Genomic DNA, 17,909 nt, shown 5'->3' on the forward strand with positions numbered 1-17,909 from the left:
TGTCTCATCTTCAGGCGGATAAGCGGAGGCAGCGTTAAGAGCAGTGAGTGGGAGGGGAGGCTTCACAAACACCCAGTGGAGGCCTCAACACCCCCATTAACAAACTGGCGGCACCGCCTCAACACCCAACACAACGGCAGCTGCCGCTTTCTCCCGGTGCCAGGTCCAGTGGACAAATGTGGCTTCAGGAAGGAAATGTAGCAATGGATTTGTTCAGGAGAAATTATCTTTAACTCACTTTACTGATCCTGGAGCAGGAGGAGAGAATGGGGGCAATTTCTATCCTGCACTCACACTGATGTAACGTAGATGGTCGAATTTAAATTCAGTGAATAATCTGAAATTCAAAACTCCATTCCGTATTAATGACCTTGAAACCATTGTGGTGAGTTTGTGGGAAAGGGGAAACTGTGGGACTGGGATTTGCAGCTTTGGGAAATGAGAGAAACAATTACTCCCCAGGGACGAGAATTATCTGTTCTGAATTTCTGACCTGTGTAAACTGATTTTACAGGGTTACAAGGAATGGATTGACAGACAGGAAACTCAAATCAATCATTACATCAAGATCTGATAGTCACTCAATTGATCAGGATCTGAATGTCATCAACTTTTGAATGTGGAAGGATAAATGTTTGTTCTGTCTGTGGTAAAAGATTTTAACCATCAGTGTGACTGGAAAAGCACAAAGAAACACACACACCCGAGTGAGAGTGTTCCAGTGAACTGACTGTGGAAAGAGCTTTAACCAGTTACACAGCCTGAAAAACAGCCCACCATTCACAGCGAGGAGAAACTGTACACGTGTTCTGTGTGTGGAAGAAGCTTCAACTGATCATCCAAAATGGAGAGACACAAGGACGCCGGCACCATTGAGAAACCGTGTAAATGTGGGGATTGTGGGAAGGGATTCAGTTACCCTTCTGAGCTGGAAACCCATCACCGCAGTCACACCGGGGAGAGACCATTCACCTGTTCCGAGTGTGGAAAGGGATTCACTCGACTAACACATCTGACTGCACACCAACTTGTTCACTCTGACAAGAGACCTTTCAAATGTTCCGATTGTGAGAAGAGCTTTAAAAACAAATTTAATCTTCTGATACACCAGCGAGTTCACACTGGGGAGAGGCCGTTCACCTGTTCCGAGTGTGGAAAGCGATTCACTCGACTAACACATCTGACTGCACACCAACGTGTTCACTCTGATTTGAGACCTTTTAAATATTCCGCCTGTGAGAAGAGCTTTAAAGGCAAAATGGATCTGCTGATTCACCAGTGCAATCACACTGGAGAGAGGCATTCACCTGCTCAGTGTGTGGGAAGGGATTCACTCAGCATTCCCTCCAACTGAAACATCAGTGCATTCACACCAGGGAGACATTATTCATCTGCTCTGTGTGTGGGAAGGGATTCACTCGTTCATTCACCCTGCAGAAACACCAGTGAGTTCACAAAAGGTTGGATTCTGTTATTGCTACTGTTAATCACATCCAGGACTGAACCATGTTCATTCTGACAGTTATAATAATAATCGCTTATTGTCACAAGTAGGCTTCAATGAAGTTACTGTGAAAAGCCCCTAGTCGCCACATTCCGGCGCCTGTTTGGGGAGGCTGGTACGGGAATTGAACCATACTGCTGGCCTGCCTTGGTCTGCTTTAAAAGCCAGCGATTTAGCCCAGTGTGCTAAACCAGCTGGAAACCCATTAAGGGTTCATACAGATCATGCCGCAGATTCACCTCCCTCTGGCTGAAGAAATTCCTCCTCATCTCTGTTTTAAAGGATCATCCCTTTAGTCTGAGATTCTGAAAGTTAGAAAGTTTATTTTAAGCTTGTTTCCGACTTGCTTGCCCTCTTCCTCTGGTTCTAGTTTTTCCTACGAGTGGAAACATCCTCTCCACATCCATTCTATCCAGGCCTCACAGTATCCTGTAAGTTTCAATAAGGTCCCCCCTCATCCTTCTGAACTCCCAACGAGTGCAGACCAGAGTCCTCAATTGTTCCTCATACAACAAGTTCTTCATTCCAGGGATCATTCTTGTGAACTTCTGGACCCTTTCCCAAGGTCGGCAAGGTTTGGGCCCCGTATCGTTCCTTCGATACGGGGCCCAAAACTCCAAATGTTGTCTGACCAGAGCCTTATACAGCTTCAGAAGTACAGCCCTGCTTTTGTATTCTAGCCCTCTCAACATGAATGCTAACATTGCATTTGCCTTCCTAACTGCCCATTGAACCTGCACGTTAACCTTCAGAGAATCTTGAATGTCAATGTCTTTAAGAGAGAGAGGGAGAGACCTGGTCCAACCTTTCCAGAGTCTGCACCCTCCCTGGATTCACTTCCTTTCCCTTCAGTTCCTGCAAGTCACAAATTTATCCCAGAACGAGAAAAGAAATGAAGCTGGACTGGGATGGGCAAAGTCAGAAGTCTCACAACACCAGGTTAAAGTCCAACAGGTTTATTTTTAAGTCACAAGCTTTCGAGCGCCGTGCCTGCGCTGCAAGCTGCTCCTTCAAAAGCTTCTGATTTGACATAAACCTATTGTACTTTAAGCTGCTGTTGCGAGAGGAGACATGGAAAAGGGACAGACACGGATTTCCTCCAACACAACTTCCGCATTGTGACGTCACAATGCACCCCTCCTGAATCAGCCAAAGGAATCACTCTTCCGCGGTGACATCTCCGGCTTGCAGCTCCGGCCCGGCGCTCGGAGACAAGGAGCCCCCCAACTCAGAGATAGAAGCCCCGCCCCGCCCCTTGGAGTCCCAGCCCCGCCCGCCCCTTGGAGTCACGAGCCCCGCCCCTCGGAGACACGAGCCCCGCCCCTCGGAGACAGGAGACTCGTCCCTCGGAGACAGTGGCCCCGCCCCATTGTTGCCCCGCCCCTGCACCCCCTCGCGGGGACATTTCCATGCGCAGGGCGGAGCTGTGAATAGAGCATGCGCGGACTGTGACGTTATGCGCAGTGCTGATGCTGGAACTGGACAGAGTGGATGGGAGATGACCGCCAGCGTTTTGGATAATGCAGCCGCTGAGTGGGAGGAATGAAGTCTGCAGAATAACCTGAGAGAATTCAAACCCATTCCGTGGAAGATTCAAAGCCCGAATAAACAGTTAGTAGACCCGTGCTTGCGGCTGAGCGACTTTTCCTGGTGAATATCGCAGATAACGGCTGCCATTGTCTTTATATTGGGCCGTGCGGGAAGGCGCATGCGCAGTCGTCATCTTTCTATTGATGCGCCACCATTCAGGCTCAGAATTCAGGGAGAGAAATCTGTGAATTGGAGTCCTGGACATTTTTGAAGTTCGTTGATGGGACGTGGACGTTGTAGGCTGTGCCAGCATTTATTGCCCATCCCTAATTGCCCTTGAGGGGGCATTTAAAGATCAACCATATTGCTGTGGGTCTGGAATCACATGTAGGCCAGCCAAGGTAAGGGTAGCAGATTTCCTTCCTTAAATGACTAGATTTTTTTTTACAACAATGGTTTCATGGTCATCATTAGTCTTTTAATTCCAGATTTTTATTGAATTCAAATTTCGCCATCTGCAGTGGCAGGATTTGAACCTGAGATCCCCAGAGCATTGTTCTGGGTCTCTGGTTATTTAGTCCATTACGCCACCACCGCCCCATTGAGTGACACTGATGGATTCTGGAAACTCCTGTACAGGGTGAGAAGGGGAAAAGATTTTCACACAGCAAACTGAAACAAAGAAGAATTTGGGTAACTTCTGAATGTCTATCTGGGACTGACAGAAATTCCCTTTTCAGGGTGTTTGGAGAACTGAACTCAGGCAGAGGAGAGGGAGGAAGAAAACTTGGAGTTGAGGAAAGAAACGGAGAAGATGGTGAGATGGGTTTGGATTTCAGCCCAAGGAGGGAGAGTGTGTGGGGTGGGGATTTACAGCTTTGGGGGAACAAGAGAGGAAAAAATGTTCCAGAGAAACTAGAATTGTCTGTTCAGAATTTCTATCCTGGACTGACAGTGATGACTTTTGTAAACTCCTTTTACAGGATATTAGGCGAGGAGAATTTGCCATCGGGAATGTCAAACATAACATCAGATCAACATCCAACAAATTAACTCTATTCTTCAGGACCTGAATATCATCAGTTTCTGAATGTGGAAAGAAGGTTTTCATTTGGAAAAAGATTTAAACTATCAATGTGACTGGAAGAACACGGAGAAACACTAACACCCGAATGAGAGTGTTCCAGAAAACTGACTGTACCACTTACACAGCCTGAAAACATATAACTCAATTGCTCTGGGAACAAACTGTACACTTGTTCTGTGTGGATAGACACAAGGACACTGGCACCATGGAGAAACTGTGGCAATGTGGGGAGGTATTCACTTTCCCCTCCCAGCTAGTAACTCATCGACGCATTCACACTGGGGACAGGCCGTTCACCTGCTCCGTGTGTGGGAAGGGATTCACTCGGTCATCAAACTTAGCATTACACCAGCGGGTTCACACTGGGGAGAGGCCATTCACCTGCTCTGTGTGTGGGAAGGGATTCACTCGGTCATTACACTTAGCATTACACAAGCGGGTTCACACTGGGGAGAGGCCATTCACCTGCTCTGTGTGTGGGAAGGGATTCATTAACTCATCCAACCTAGTGTCACACCAGCGAGTTCACACTGGGGAGAAACCATTCAGCTGCACTGACTGTGGAATGAGCTTTAGGCTTTCATCCACCCTGCAGAAACACCAGCGAGTTCATACTGGTGAGAAACCATTCAACTGCCCTGACTGTGGAAAGAGCTTCAGGCATTCTAGCAGCTTCACCGTGCACCAACGAATTCACAGAGGGGAGCGACCATTCACCTGCTCTTTGTGTGGGAGGGGATTCACTCAGTCATCTAATCTAGCATTACACCAGCGAGGTCACAGTGGGGAGAGGCCGTTCACCTGCCCCGAGTGTGGGAAGGGATTCATTGATTCATGCCAGTTGCTGAGACATGAACGGGTTCACACTGGAGAGAGGCCGTTCACCTGCTCCGAGTGTGGGAAGGGATTCACTGAGTCATCCCAACTGCTGAGACATGAACGGGTTCACACTGGGGAGAGGCCGTTCACCTGCTCCGAGTGTGGGAAGGGATTCATTGATTCATCACAACTACTGAAACACCAGCGACGTCACAAGTGACTCAGGGATTGGATTCTGCTGTTATTGCTGCTGTTAATGACAACCAGGCCCCAATCACATTCATTCTGACAGTCGGGGTTTGTTTCTGCTAATGTTAATCCACTGTTTAACTGGGCTGGAGTTTATTATTCTGGATCTATAGCTGATTGTATTCTTGGGGCTGCAGAATTCTGGAACTGCTGTCTGTGATCTCTTTCCATAATCCAGAAACTCTCATCAGAAATTAGTTCACAACAAGATTCTGGATTTTTCTTCAATCCCAAAATGACCTTTGGTACAAAATCTACAATTCAGTGTCTGATTTGTTCCACTGATTAACATTTCCGATTAGAAAGTGCTGATCAGCCCTTGCTGCCAATTCTTACTGATTTGTACATTACACACAGTGAAGCCTCCGTTGTCTCCCAGAAAGAAAGGGAATGGGAATTGGTGGGGAATTGAGAGGCCAGAATGTTATCCCTCCCATCTCCCATCTTGTCCAGAAATCCCCTCAGACCGGGAATGGAGACAAGTTCAATCCAAGTAATAGATTGTGAGAAATCACAGTTTAATCGACTTGTGTAAAATCATCAGAAATCTATGGAATATTTGAGAAATAGTTCTCCCTCTGTATTCTGAAGAAAGCTTCTATGTCAGCTTGCTGAATGACAAACACAGGACAGACCTGTTATCTCTGCCAAGGACAATGTCTTGAGTATAGCCCCTGAAAGAAGACATTTTGAACCCTGATATAATTGGACATTATGAGCCATTCGTAACCCAATTGTGTGTGTGAAGATTAACACACGCTCTCAAGAACAAGGAGATTTCAAAGTGATTGGCTTCACCCAAACATCAAAATCTGGCTCACACCAGTGATCCGTTCAGAGGCGGCGGCAGCCACCAGCCATGGACACCAACACCAGTGAACCGTTCAGAGGAGACGGCAGCCACCAGCCATGGACACCAACACCAGTGAACCGTTCAGAGGACACTGCAGCCACCAGCCATGGACACCAACACCAGTGAACTGTTCAGAGAGGATGGCAGCCACCAGCCATGGACACCAACATCACTCAGCACCACCCTTCTGTTTGTCCTCCAGGAGCCAGAAACCATCATCACCTAAAGAAATGTTTACTTTTTCTGTCCATTTAACTCATGTTTGTTGCTTCTCAATAATTTGTTTTAAAATCACTCCTGAGCTCAATCCTCTTTTCGGGTAAGTTATGATTCCTCACTCTGTATCTTTCAAGTGGTGTTAGGAGTGGAATCACATCGCTTCTCTGCCTTTTGGCGAAGGTGAGCGTGAGGTCAGGTGAAATGCCTGCATCTGGTATGTCTCTCTGGTGGGGACCATGAATTGGATTCAATTTGAATTGTTTTTTGGAGCAGGCAAAGAGCTGGATTAGGGATTTGCTCCTGGCCACACTCTGAGATATGGCTTTGTAATTCTGATAAAGTAATTAAAAAACAGTTTAAATAAGGAGTGGGATCACAGTGGTCGGGATCATTGACTTGGGAAACAACAGCCTGAATTAAATGTGAATGGAGAATTTGAGTCAGTTACAAAGCTGATTGTAAATATTTCTGTAGGTGCATAGATAGGAAGAGTGAAAGTAAACATGCCTCCATGAGAGACGGGGAAATTATAATCGGAATAAAGAAATAAGACACAAAACAAATACTTTTTATCTGTCTTCATCGTAGGAAACAGAAAAGTTCCAATTACAAGGGGGAACTGAGGGTTTGGTGCAGGGGGCGGATGGCAACCTTAATACAAGAACGAGTCATATTTTTAAAAATTGGTCAACAGTACAATATCTGAAGAGCCACAACTATGTTAATCAGATGCCAGTAATAATGAAAATCCAGTCAGACACACGTTTCAACATTATTTTATAGAATTTTACAGCAAAGTTGTTAATTGAATCATGCTTTCTGACAATTATAATGTGAATAAAAGTTTAAAAAATGAGAAAGACCATTTAATTCCCATTGAAAATGTGTTTGATTGATCAAGAATGGAAGCTGCATGAATCCTGACTGAGCTGCATACAGCTTTGCAGATGCAGGTTACAGACTCCCTTATCCAGTCAGAATGATGAACTTATAGAATTATAGAGTGGAGAAATTAATGGGACTAAATAGTGACTATATCCTCTGGTCCAGACACCCTATATCCTTGGGATTTAAGAGGCAGCTGCATAAATATTGGATCTTCCAGAATTCCTTACTTCTAGAACAATCCCCAAGGATTGGAAAGTAGAAAACATAGCCTCACTATTCCAGAAATGAGAAGGAGATAAAATGGGAAACTACCATCCAGTTAGCCTAACATCAAGCGTAGGCGAAATGCTAGAATCTATCCTTATTATTAGGGACTTGGTGACTGGGTACTAATAAAATCAGACTAGGTCCAAATTTTGTGGTTGTTAGAAAAATGAGAGGTGATCTAATTAGAACATATGATTGATAAAGATCCAGAGAGGTTAGACGCTGTAAAGATGGTTTTTTTTCCTGACTGGGGAATCTGGAACACTGACTCTCAGAATAAAGGGTTGCCCATTTCAAATTGTGATGAGCAATTTCTTCACCAAGGTTGTGAATTTCTGGAATTCTCTCTCCCAGAGAGCAATAGATGCTCAGTCAGTGAGTGTAGTTAAGACATATTGATAGATTTTTGCGTATAAAGGGAATTGAGAGGTATGGGGAGAGTACAGGGAGGCGGAATTGGAGTAGCCAATCAGTGATGATCGAGGAGACGGTGATGTAGTGGTATTGTCACAGGGTCAGAAATCCAGAGACCCAGGGGACTGCTCCTGGGATCTGGGTTCGAATCCCACCATGGCAGATGGTCAGATTTGAATTCAATAAAAATCTCAAATTAAAATCTTATGATGACCATGAAAACCATTATCAAATGTTGTAAAAACCTATCTGATGCCCTTGAGGGAAGTAAATATGTCACCCTTACCTGGTCTGGTCTACGTGACTCCAGACCCACAGAAATGACTTCTGAACTGGCAAATCAATTCAAGGGCAATCAGGAATGGGCAATAAATGCTAGCCAGTGATACACACATCCCCTGGACAAATAAAAGAATAGCAGGACAGGCTCGAACGACCGAAAGGCCTCTTCCTGCTCATTATATTCGTTAAACCTCAATCTGAGGGCGGCACAGTGGTTAGCACTTCTGCCTCACGGTGTTGAGGTCCCAGGTTCGATCCGGGCTCTGGGTCACTGTCCGTGTGGAGTTTGCATATTCTCCCCGTGTTTGCGTGGGTTTCACCCCCACAACCCAAAGATGTGCAGGGCAGGTGGATTGAACAGGCGAAATTGCCCCTTAATTGGAAAATTGGGTACTCTAAATTCATTTTTTAAAAACTCAGTCTGGTTCCCCTCAAGCTGCTGAGTGAGTGAATTAAATCTTCACAAATCACAAAGACGCCAGACTACAAGTCAGGACATAAACATTGTTTATTGGTTACAAATTACCCATTTATCTGGGCTCACAGACCCTTTCTTGTCATAGAATCCCTACATTGCAGAAGGAGGCCATTCAGCCCATTGAGTCTGTACCGATGCTCCGAAACAGCACCCTACCTGGGCCCACTCCCCTGCCCTATCCCTGTAACCCCACCCAACCTGCACATCTTTGGACACTAAGGGGCAATTTAGCACAGCCAATCCCAGCTAACCTGCACTTTGAACTAAATCCAAATCATGTTGAAATATAATCAGATTTATCCAGCAGTTCAGCACTAATGGGCAGAGATATTTCACAAAACAAAGATCCCACAGGATATTCAGTGATTCACTGTAAATCAGCACTAATGGATGCTGAGTGTTCATTACAGCAGGACCAGAGTCTGAGGTGAGAAATCGGTGAGTTTACTTTCAGAGTAATTCCTTCAATGTCTGATAAGTTAGGTGTCTATCACATAGCTTAAACCTAATGATTACAAACATTCAGAGCTTACACGGCCTTATCCTCAAGTTTCAGAACAGACTTTCCCCTGTCAATATGCAGCTGCAGGATTGGACTGAGATCTGTTTATTGTTCATGTTCAGTTCAATGCAAATTTAAAACAAGGTTTGCGGAGATGATGTTCTATTCACACATGAATGAGAAATGCTGTGGGGCACACACCAAGTCCAATAGGGCTGCTTTACATCAGAAATAAACTCCAACTATCAGAATAAACAGTCCTGGATGTGATTAACAGCAGCAATAACAGCAGAATCACACCCCTGTAATCACTGGTGAACTCGCTGGTGTCTCAGCAGGTTGTATGACCGGGTAAATCCCTTCCGGCACATGGAACAAGTGACTGGCTTCTCTTCGCTGTGAACCTGCTGGCCTCAACAGAGTGGATGACCGGGTAAATCCTTTCCCACACTGTGCAGGTGAATGGTCTGTCTCCAGAGTGATTACGCTGCTGAATAAGCAGAAGTTTTCTGCTTTTAAAGCTCTTCTCACAGTCAGGACATTTAAACGGTTTCTCAGTCATGTTAACATGCTGGTGTGCAGTGAGATGGGATAAACAACTGAATCCCTTCCCACACACATGGCAGGTGAACGGCCTCTCCCCAGTGTGAATTCGCTGGTGTACAGTGAGGTCGCCTGTTCTCCTGAACCCAGTCCCGTAGTGAGAGCACCTGAACGGTCTCTCGTCAGAGTGAACACGCTGATGGTGCTGCAGTTCCTCAGAACTTTTATAGCACTTCCCGCAATCGGGGCATTTAAACGGTCTCTCTTCACCGTGAACATGTTGGTGTTTCTGCAGGTTGGATGACCGATTAAATCCCTTCCCACATTCAGAGCAGGTGAACGGCCTGTCCCCAGTGTGAATGTTCTCATGTGCCACAAGGTGGAAAGATGTCCTGTACCCCTTCTGGCAGTGAGAGCAGCTGAACGGTGTGGAATCGGTGTGAATGTAGTGGTGCTCCCTCAGTGTGCGTGGACTTATAAAACTCTTTCCACAATCAGAGCATTTAAACTCTCTCTTGTTGGTGTGAACTCGCTGGTGTGACTGCAGGGCAGAGAAATCAGTGCTTCCCTTCCCACACACAGAGCAGGTGAACGGCCTCTCCCCTGTGTGAATGTGCCAATGTATCAGCAGGGCCGATGACTGAGTAAATCCCTTTCCACATTCGGAGCAGGTGAACTATATCGCCCTGCTGTGAATGCACTGGTATCAACAGGCCAGCTGATTGAGTAAATCCCTTCCCCCACACGGAGCAGGTGAACTGCCTCTCCCTGTTATGAATACGCTGGTGTATCAACAGGCCAGCCCACTGAGTGAATCCCTTCCCACACACTCAGCAGGTGAAACATCTCTCTCCAGTGTGAGTGCGCCGGTGACTTTCCAGGTCAACTGGATAATGGAATCCTCTCCCACAGTCTTCACATTTATACGGTCTTTCCCCGGTGTGACTGTGCTTGTATCTCGTCAGGCCAAATGAACGGTTGAAACCTTGTCCACACACAGAACACATATGCAGTTTTACCCCATGGTGAACGGTGCTTTTTCCTTCCATGTTCAAAAGCTGATGATATTCAGATCCTGGAGAATCGAGTGACTGAGTCAGATCTTGACCTGATCTTTGATTTACGATTGTCTGTAATTTCTCATCTTCTAATACCTTCAAAAATGAATTGAAAACAGAAAGAGGGAAACATGAGAGACAAGCCACAAAAACACAAAGGTAAGTTGTGAAATTGAGCTGAACATATCTGGTAAATTGTGGGGTTGGAACTAAGGTGAAGTGGATAACAAAGTTGCTGGAATTGTTTCAAATGTTCACTAACATACTTCCAAAGATTTTATTTTGAAAATCTATATAAAACCTGCAATAAAATAAAATCCAAGCCCACTGCCACCGAAAAGGATAAGGGCAGCAGACACTTGGGGGAAAAAACACCACCTGGAAATTTCCCTCCAAACCACTCACCACCCTGACAAGGAGATATATTGCCATTCCTCCAGGAAAATCCCGAATTCCCTCCCTAACAACACCGTGAGTGTTCCTACACAACATTGACTGCAGCAGTTCAAGAAGGCAACTCACCAGCAACATCTCAAGGGCAACCAGGGATTGGCAATAAATGCTGGCTGAACCAGCCGCACCCACCTCCCATGAATGCATTTTTAAAACTGACCTGGAATATCCACGCAAATACAATCCTGACAGTAACTTGGTGCAATAGAACCAAGAATTCCTATAGTGCAGAAGGAGGCTACTCGACCCATCAAGTCTGCACCTGCCCTCTGCAAGAGCACACTACCTAGGCCCACTTCCCTGCCCTATCCCCGTAACCCCAGATAAATTGACATCCCTGGACAAAGGGACAATTTAGCATTGCCAGTCCACCTAACCTGCACATCTTTGGACTGTGGGAGCAAACCAGAGCACCCAGAGGCAAGGCACGCAGACATGGGGATAAAGTGCAAATTCCACACAGTCACCCAATGCCGGAATTGAATTTGAGTCTCTGGCACTGTGAGGCAATAGTGCTTACCATTGTATCACCAAAATGCTTCACTCAGTCACCCCACCTTCTGCGTTTGCATTGGACTCTGTCATTGCTGCTGTTTTGGAAAACTTTGGGGCATTTGAAATTCTCCACCAATTATCACTCCATCTTACAGGAATTGAACCCACGCTGTTGGCCTTATTTTGCATCACAAACCAGCTATCTAGCCCACTGAGCAAAACCAGTTATATAGCCCCTGTATAGTCACCTGAGGAAGGAGCAGTGCTCCGAAAGCTAGCGTTTGAAACAAACCTGTTGGACTTTAACCAGGTGTTGTGAGACTTCTTACTGTGCTCACTCCAGTCCCACGCCGGCATCTCCACATCATCACTCCATCTTTCTGATGGATAATGAAGGGTCTGTGCACATGGGTTTATTACTTGGTTCCTAATTTTATAAATTTCCCATTTTCTCCCAATATCCACATCACAGCAAAAAAGATCACGACTAACTAATTAGTATTTTTGATTAGTATTTCCAGCTTTGACAAAAGGTCACCTGGACTCGAAACGTCAGCTCTTTTCTCTCCCTACAGATGCTGCCAGACCTGCTGAGATTTTCCAGCATTTTCTTTGGTTTTAGTATTTTCGATGCCGGGTGTTTACCCAGCATTCCCCGCGGCAGTGAATGTCCCCTCTTCACGCCAGAGGAATAGGCTGCGCATGCGCAGTGTAAGTAATGGCGAGGGGGAGGGTCGCTCTTTTGTCGTCTGCAGTGGGAAGGATGTGGAAACTCTGAGGGAACAATGGGGCCGGATCTGGATAGGGAGGGTTTCTAAACACCCGGTGAGGGCCTCAAACCCTGAATGAGACTCTGCAGATCCCGCGTTTCCAGCTCCGGGTCTTTTTTCCCCAGACCCAGCTTCTGGCTAATGGTCGCCATCTTGTTTCAGGGCGGAGTGCATGCGCTGTAGCCTTAAGACGCAGAGTAGGCGGAGCTACAGGTTTCTGTTCTCACCGGGTCCTAGTGTCCGGGGCCGAATTGTTGATAGCACGTTTTTAAACATATTTCCCACTTAACGGGTTGCGCTTGATGTTCGCGGCCTAGAGGGGTATTTGGGTCATATAATTTTATTTTAAAAAATAAATTTAGAGCACCCAGTTCTTTTATTCCAATTAAGGGGCAATATAGCCCCAATTCAGCTCCCCTTTCAGCTTTGACAAAGAGTCATCGGACTCCAAACATTAGCTCTTTTCTCTCCCTACAGATGCTGCCAGACTTGCTGAGATTTTCCAGCATTTTCTCTTTCGTTTCAGCTTCCCTTTCTTTTGAGACTCACGCAGACACGGGGAATATGTACAAACTTCACACAGATAGTGACCAGGGGCTGGGTTCGAATCTGGGTTCTCGGCACCGTGCTTCCCACTTTGGGCCTTATATTTATTTTCAGTGAAAGGTTACAGCCCCTAATAATAACCTTTTATTGTCACAATTATGAAGTTACTGTGAAAAGCCCCTAATCGCCACATTCCGGCACCTGTTTGGGTAAGCTGGTACAGGAATTGAACCCGCACTGTTGGCCTTATTCTGCATCACAAACCAGCTATCTAGCCGACTGAGCTAAACCAGCTATATAGCCCCTGTATGGTTACCTGAAGGAGCTGCTTCTCCATTTGGTTTTGCACTTCAACCTCACACTACTAATCACTGCCTGCCCAGTGTGGAGGGGACTGAATAAGTCAGAGGATCTGCTCCTGGACCTGCTCTTGGGCCTGATTAAAGCAGCAGCCTGTAGATCGGCAGGGGGTAACTCTGGCTGTCGGCCCCTCTTCTGTGGTCTTGTCGGTCCCTGGGTTGTCCTGGAGAGGGGGCATGCGGTGTCTAGCGGAACACTTGAGACCTTCCACACTGGTGGCCACCTCAGGGTGCAGAATGTCCCATAGACACTGGAAACAACATTCTGGTGTAGTTGAGAAGGAAGTTTGATTGGACCACAAGTTTGGGGAAACAAGAGAGAAACAAAATTCATAGAAACTGGAATTGTTGGTTCTAAATTTCTATCCTGTACAAATGGGAATACTGACACTGTCAATGTCTTTTACAAGGTACAAGAGGTCGTTGATTTGCAGATGGGAAACTCAAACCAAACATCATATCGAGATCTGACAGAGTCACTTAATTCATGAGGACCTGAATATCATCGGTCTTTGAATGTGGAAGGAGAAATATTTGTCTGTTCTGTCTGTGGGAAAAGATTTCAAACATCAGTGTGACAGGAAAAGCCCCGAGACCCACACACACCTGAGTGAGAGTGTTCCAGTGAACTGACTGTGGAAAGAGTTTTAACCAGTTACACAGCCTGAAACAAACATCACCCCATTCACTGTAGGGAGAAACACGTGTTCTGTTTGTGGACGAGGTTTCCACTGATCATCCAACCTGGATGGACACAACAACACTGACGCCATGGAGAAACCGTGGAAATGTGGGGACTGTGGGAAGGGATTCAATTACCCATCCCTGCTGGAAATGCGTTGACGCAGTCACACTGGAGAGAGGCCGTTCACCTGCTCCATGTGTGGGAAGGAATTCATTCAGTCATTCCACCTGCTGACCCACCAGCAAGTTCATATTGATGAGTGGCTGTTTAACCAGTCAGACTGTGATAACTCTAAATTCTTCGAGGACCTGGTCAAGCACCAGGTTGTTGGCACTGAGAGACAGTTCAGTTGCTCTCACTGTGGGAACTATTCAAACGATCACAGATTCTCATTGAACACGAACGCACTCACACTGGGGAGAGACCATTCACCTGCTCTGTGTGTGGGAAAGGATTCACACGATCATCCCACCTCGCTACTCACAGACTGGTTCACAGTGATAACAGACCTTTCAAATGTACTGAATGTGAGAAGAGTTATAAAACCACAAATGATCTGCTGATACACCAGCGGGTTCACAACGAGGAGAGGCCGTTCAGATGTACAGTGTGTGGGAAGGGATTTACTCAGTTATCTGGCCTCCAGAAACACCAGCGAGTTCACACAGGGGAGAGGTCATTCACCTGCTCTTTATGTGGAAAGGGATTCATTTATTTAACCAGCCTCCGATCACACCAACTTGTTCACTCGGATAAGAAACCTTTCAAATGTTCTGAATGTGAGAAGAGCTTTAAAATCACATGACGGCAGCATTGCTGCAACAGCCTCAGTACTCAACACCGACAACTGCCAATCTCCAGACGCAATTCTGCAACTCATCCGCTTCATTCTGGATCACGACGTCTTCACCTTCGACAACAAGTTCTTCATCCAGACGCATGGAACAGCCGTGGGGACCAAATTCGCACCTCAATTTGCCAACATCTTCATGCACAAGTTTGAACAAGACCTCCTCACCGCACAGGACCTTCAATCGGCGTTATACACCAGATACATCGATGACATTTTTTTCCTTTGGACCCACGGCGAAGATTCACTGAAACAAATACACGATGACATCATTAAGTTCCATCCCACCATCAGACTCACTATGGACTACTCTCCAAAATCAGTTGCATTCTTGGACACACTCATCTCCATCAAGGAGGGTCACCTCAGCAGTTCGCTTTACCGCAAGCCCACGGATAACCTCACGATGCTCCACTTCTCCAGCTTCCACCCTAAACACATTAAGGAAGCCATCCCCTATGGACAGGCCCTCCGTATACACAGGATCTGCTCAGACGAGGAGGAGCGCAACAGACATCTACAGACGCTGAAAGGTGCCCTCGTATGAATGGGTTATGGCGCTCGACTCATCGATCGACAGTTCCAATGCGCCACAGCAAAAAAACGCACCAACCTCCTCAGAAGACAAACATGGGACACAACCGACAGAGTACCCTTCGTCGTCCAGTACTTTCCTGGACCGAGAAACTACGACATCTTCTTCGTAGCCTTCAACACGTCATCGATGAAGATGAATATCTTGCCTAGGTCATTCCCACACCCCCACTACTTGCCTTCAAACAACCGCGTAACCTCAAACAAACCATTGCAGCAAACTACCCAGCCTTCAGAACAGCAACCACGACACCACACAACCCTGCCATGGCAATCTCTGCAAGACGCAATTGCCAGATCATCGACATGTATACCACCATTACACGTGAGAACACCACCCACCAGGTACGCGGTACATACTCGTGCGACTCGGCCAACGTTGTCTACCTCATACGCTGCAGGAAAGGATGTCCCGAAGCGTGGTACATTGGCGAGACCATGCAGACGCTGCGACAACGAATGAACGGACATTGCGTGACAATCACCAGGCAGGAATGTTCCCTTCCAGTCGGGGAACACTTCAGCAGTCAAAGGCATTCAGCCTCTGATCTCCGGGTAAGCGTTCTCGAAAGCGGCCTTCAGGACGCGCGACAACGCAGAATCGCCGAGCAGAAACTTATAGCCAAGTTCCGCACACGAGTGCGGCCTCAACCGCGACCTGGGATTCATGTCGCATTACATTCACCCCCCACCATCTGGACTGGGCTTGCGAACTCCTACCAACTGTCCTGGCTTGAGACAATTCACATCTATTTAACCTGGGGTTACTCATTTCTCTGGATCTATAAACACTTAATTAACTGCAAATGCTCGCATTCCAAGCATTGTCTTGCATCTTTGAATTTGTCTATATATATGTTTCTGGAACATACCTCTTCATTCACCTGAGGAAGGGGCAGTGCTCTGGAAGCTAGTGTTTGAAACAAACCTGTTGGACTTTAACCTGGTGTTGTAAGACTTCTTACTAAAATCCAGCAACAGCATTGCCCATGCGCCAGACCACAATGACCGGGGAGTGATTGACGGCACCTCTCGACCAATAGGAAGATGGGCGGGGTGGAGGACTGAGCGGGAGCGACTGGTCCTCCAACCAATCAGAGTGAATGAGGGGAGGGGCTGAGCCCAGACCTCCCTCATTGGCTGAGACTCTGCATCATTTTGAAAGCTAATTTGTCTCAAAATCCAGGAGAAAACTGGGCCTTTGTTTGTGGCTTTAAACAGATGAAACCCTGTGGGTGTGGAGCAAACATTTCATCATTTGTTACTGAAGTGTGGGAACTCACCAGATAGGAGCTTCCAAACCCTGGTCACCATCACCTGGAAGGACAAGGGCAGCAGATTCTTAAGGAGCAGCCTTCCCAGGGAGGCAGTGGACAAGCAATCCAGACAGCCAGGGTAATGATTTTGTGATTAACACTCCAATGCGTAAAAGAAACATGACAATGTAAATGTTTAAGAAGGAATTGTAACGTAAAGAGCGATATCTGTGGAAGGTTATCAAAATTGAATGGAAGAAAGTCAAGGGAATGTGTAACTCTGATGGAAATGTACAGTCAAGACAATTCAATGTTCTGTAATGTTTATGATCGATTTTATGAATAAAGTATATTTTTTGAAAAAAATAATAATAAAAGCAAGATACCGCAGATGCTGGAAATCTAATAAAATCAGAAATTACCGAAGGAGACTCAAAATGTTTATTATTTTTCTCTCTCCACAGATACTGCCAGACCCGCTGAGTTAATGCCACAAATCAGCTGTTTTTATTATAATGGTACCTGAGTTTGAATCCTACCACGGCTGAATTTAATTCAATAAAAATATTGAGCGCATGGATCAAATGTCATAAAAACGCATCTGGTTCTCTTAATGCCCTTTTGGGAAGGAAATCAGCCATCCTTACCCAGTCAGGTCTACATGTGACACGATTCACAAACAATTCAAGGGCTTAAAGGGATAACTGGACAGACGTGAATGTCCCCATTAGAACAAGGAGTCTCCCTGGTCAGCAGAAGAATTAGGCCAGGTTAGGGAGAAGGTTGATAATGCCGTCATTGTGAACAACACAAAGTATCTCCTGTACCTTGTGAATCAGATTTAACGGTGTGAATTTATATATATTTTCTGTATTGGACAATCACATTTAAATCTGGGACTCAGGTGACGATATGAATTTGTGTTAGGTGACAAGATGTAGATCCATGTTTTATCCCACGAAGCCTTACACCTAGAGTGATAGTATTTCAGAACCAGGTGTGAATCATGAATTCATCCTCAAAAGGACCACGAAAGTTCTATCATGGGAGAATCCACTGGAAGAATACCTGCCCCTGTATATGGGAGCGACAGAATCTGTGAAGAACAGCTCTTCCAATCACAGATTCTGTCTCTCCCAATGTTGTTGCTTCTGCAGCGACAGAATCTGTGATTGGAGGAACAGCTTTGTCGTCCATTTTGAGGAAAG

General features: G+C 46.0%; 1 protein-coding gene and 1 long non-coding RNA gene across 7 annotated transcripts; one reads left to right on the plus strand and one right to left on the minus strand.

Moving 5' to 3' along the window:
* The first annotated feature begins 46 nt into the window (after positions 1-46).
* LOC140419014 (uncharacterized) lies at positions 47-14,298 on the plus strand. 6 transcript variants are annotated; one of them, XM_072502730.1, is made up of 3 exons: positions 47-385; positions 515-1,445; positions 4,018-8,740. In XM_072502730.1, exon 3 carries the CDS (start codon positions 4,327-4,329, stop codon positions 5,158-5,160), a length of 834 nt encoding a protein of 277 aa, XP_072358831.1. In that variant the 5' UTR covers positions 47-385; positions 515-1,445; positions 4,018-4,326; the 3' UTR covers positions 5,161-8,740. The 6 variants fall into 6 exon arrangements, 5 of the variants coding, with proteins under 5 accessions (XP_072358831.1, XP_072358830.1, XP_072358829.1 ...); XM_072502729.1 differs by lacking the exon at positions 47-385 and having other exon boundaries at positions 539-1,460; XR_011945481.1 differs by lacking the exons at positions 47-385; positions 515-1,445; positions 4,018-8,740 and adding exons at positions 2,818-3,435; positions 13,727-14,298.
* Positions 7,022-12,681, minus strand: LOC140419015 (uncharacterized). Its single transcript, XR_011945482.1, has 2 exons — positions 11,934-12,681; positions 7,022-10,789 (listed from the first exon to the last, which is right to left on the minus strand). It is a non-coding gene; the product is annotated as an uncharacterized lncRNA (long non-coding RNA).
* Positions 14,299-17,909: the final 3,611 nt, after the last annotated feature.

The sequence above is a fragment of the Scyliorhinus torazame genome, chromosome 5, assembly GCF_047496885.1.
Source record: "Scyliorhinus torazame isolate Kashiwa2021f chromosome 5, sScyTor2.1, whole genome shotgun sequence".
Taxonomy (NCBI): Eukaryota; Metazoa; Chordata; class Chondrichthyes; order Carcharhiniformes; family Scyliorhinidae; genus Scyliorhinus; species Scyliorhinus torazame.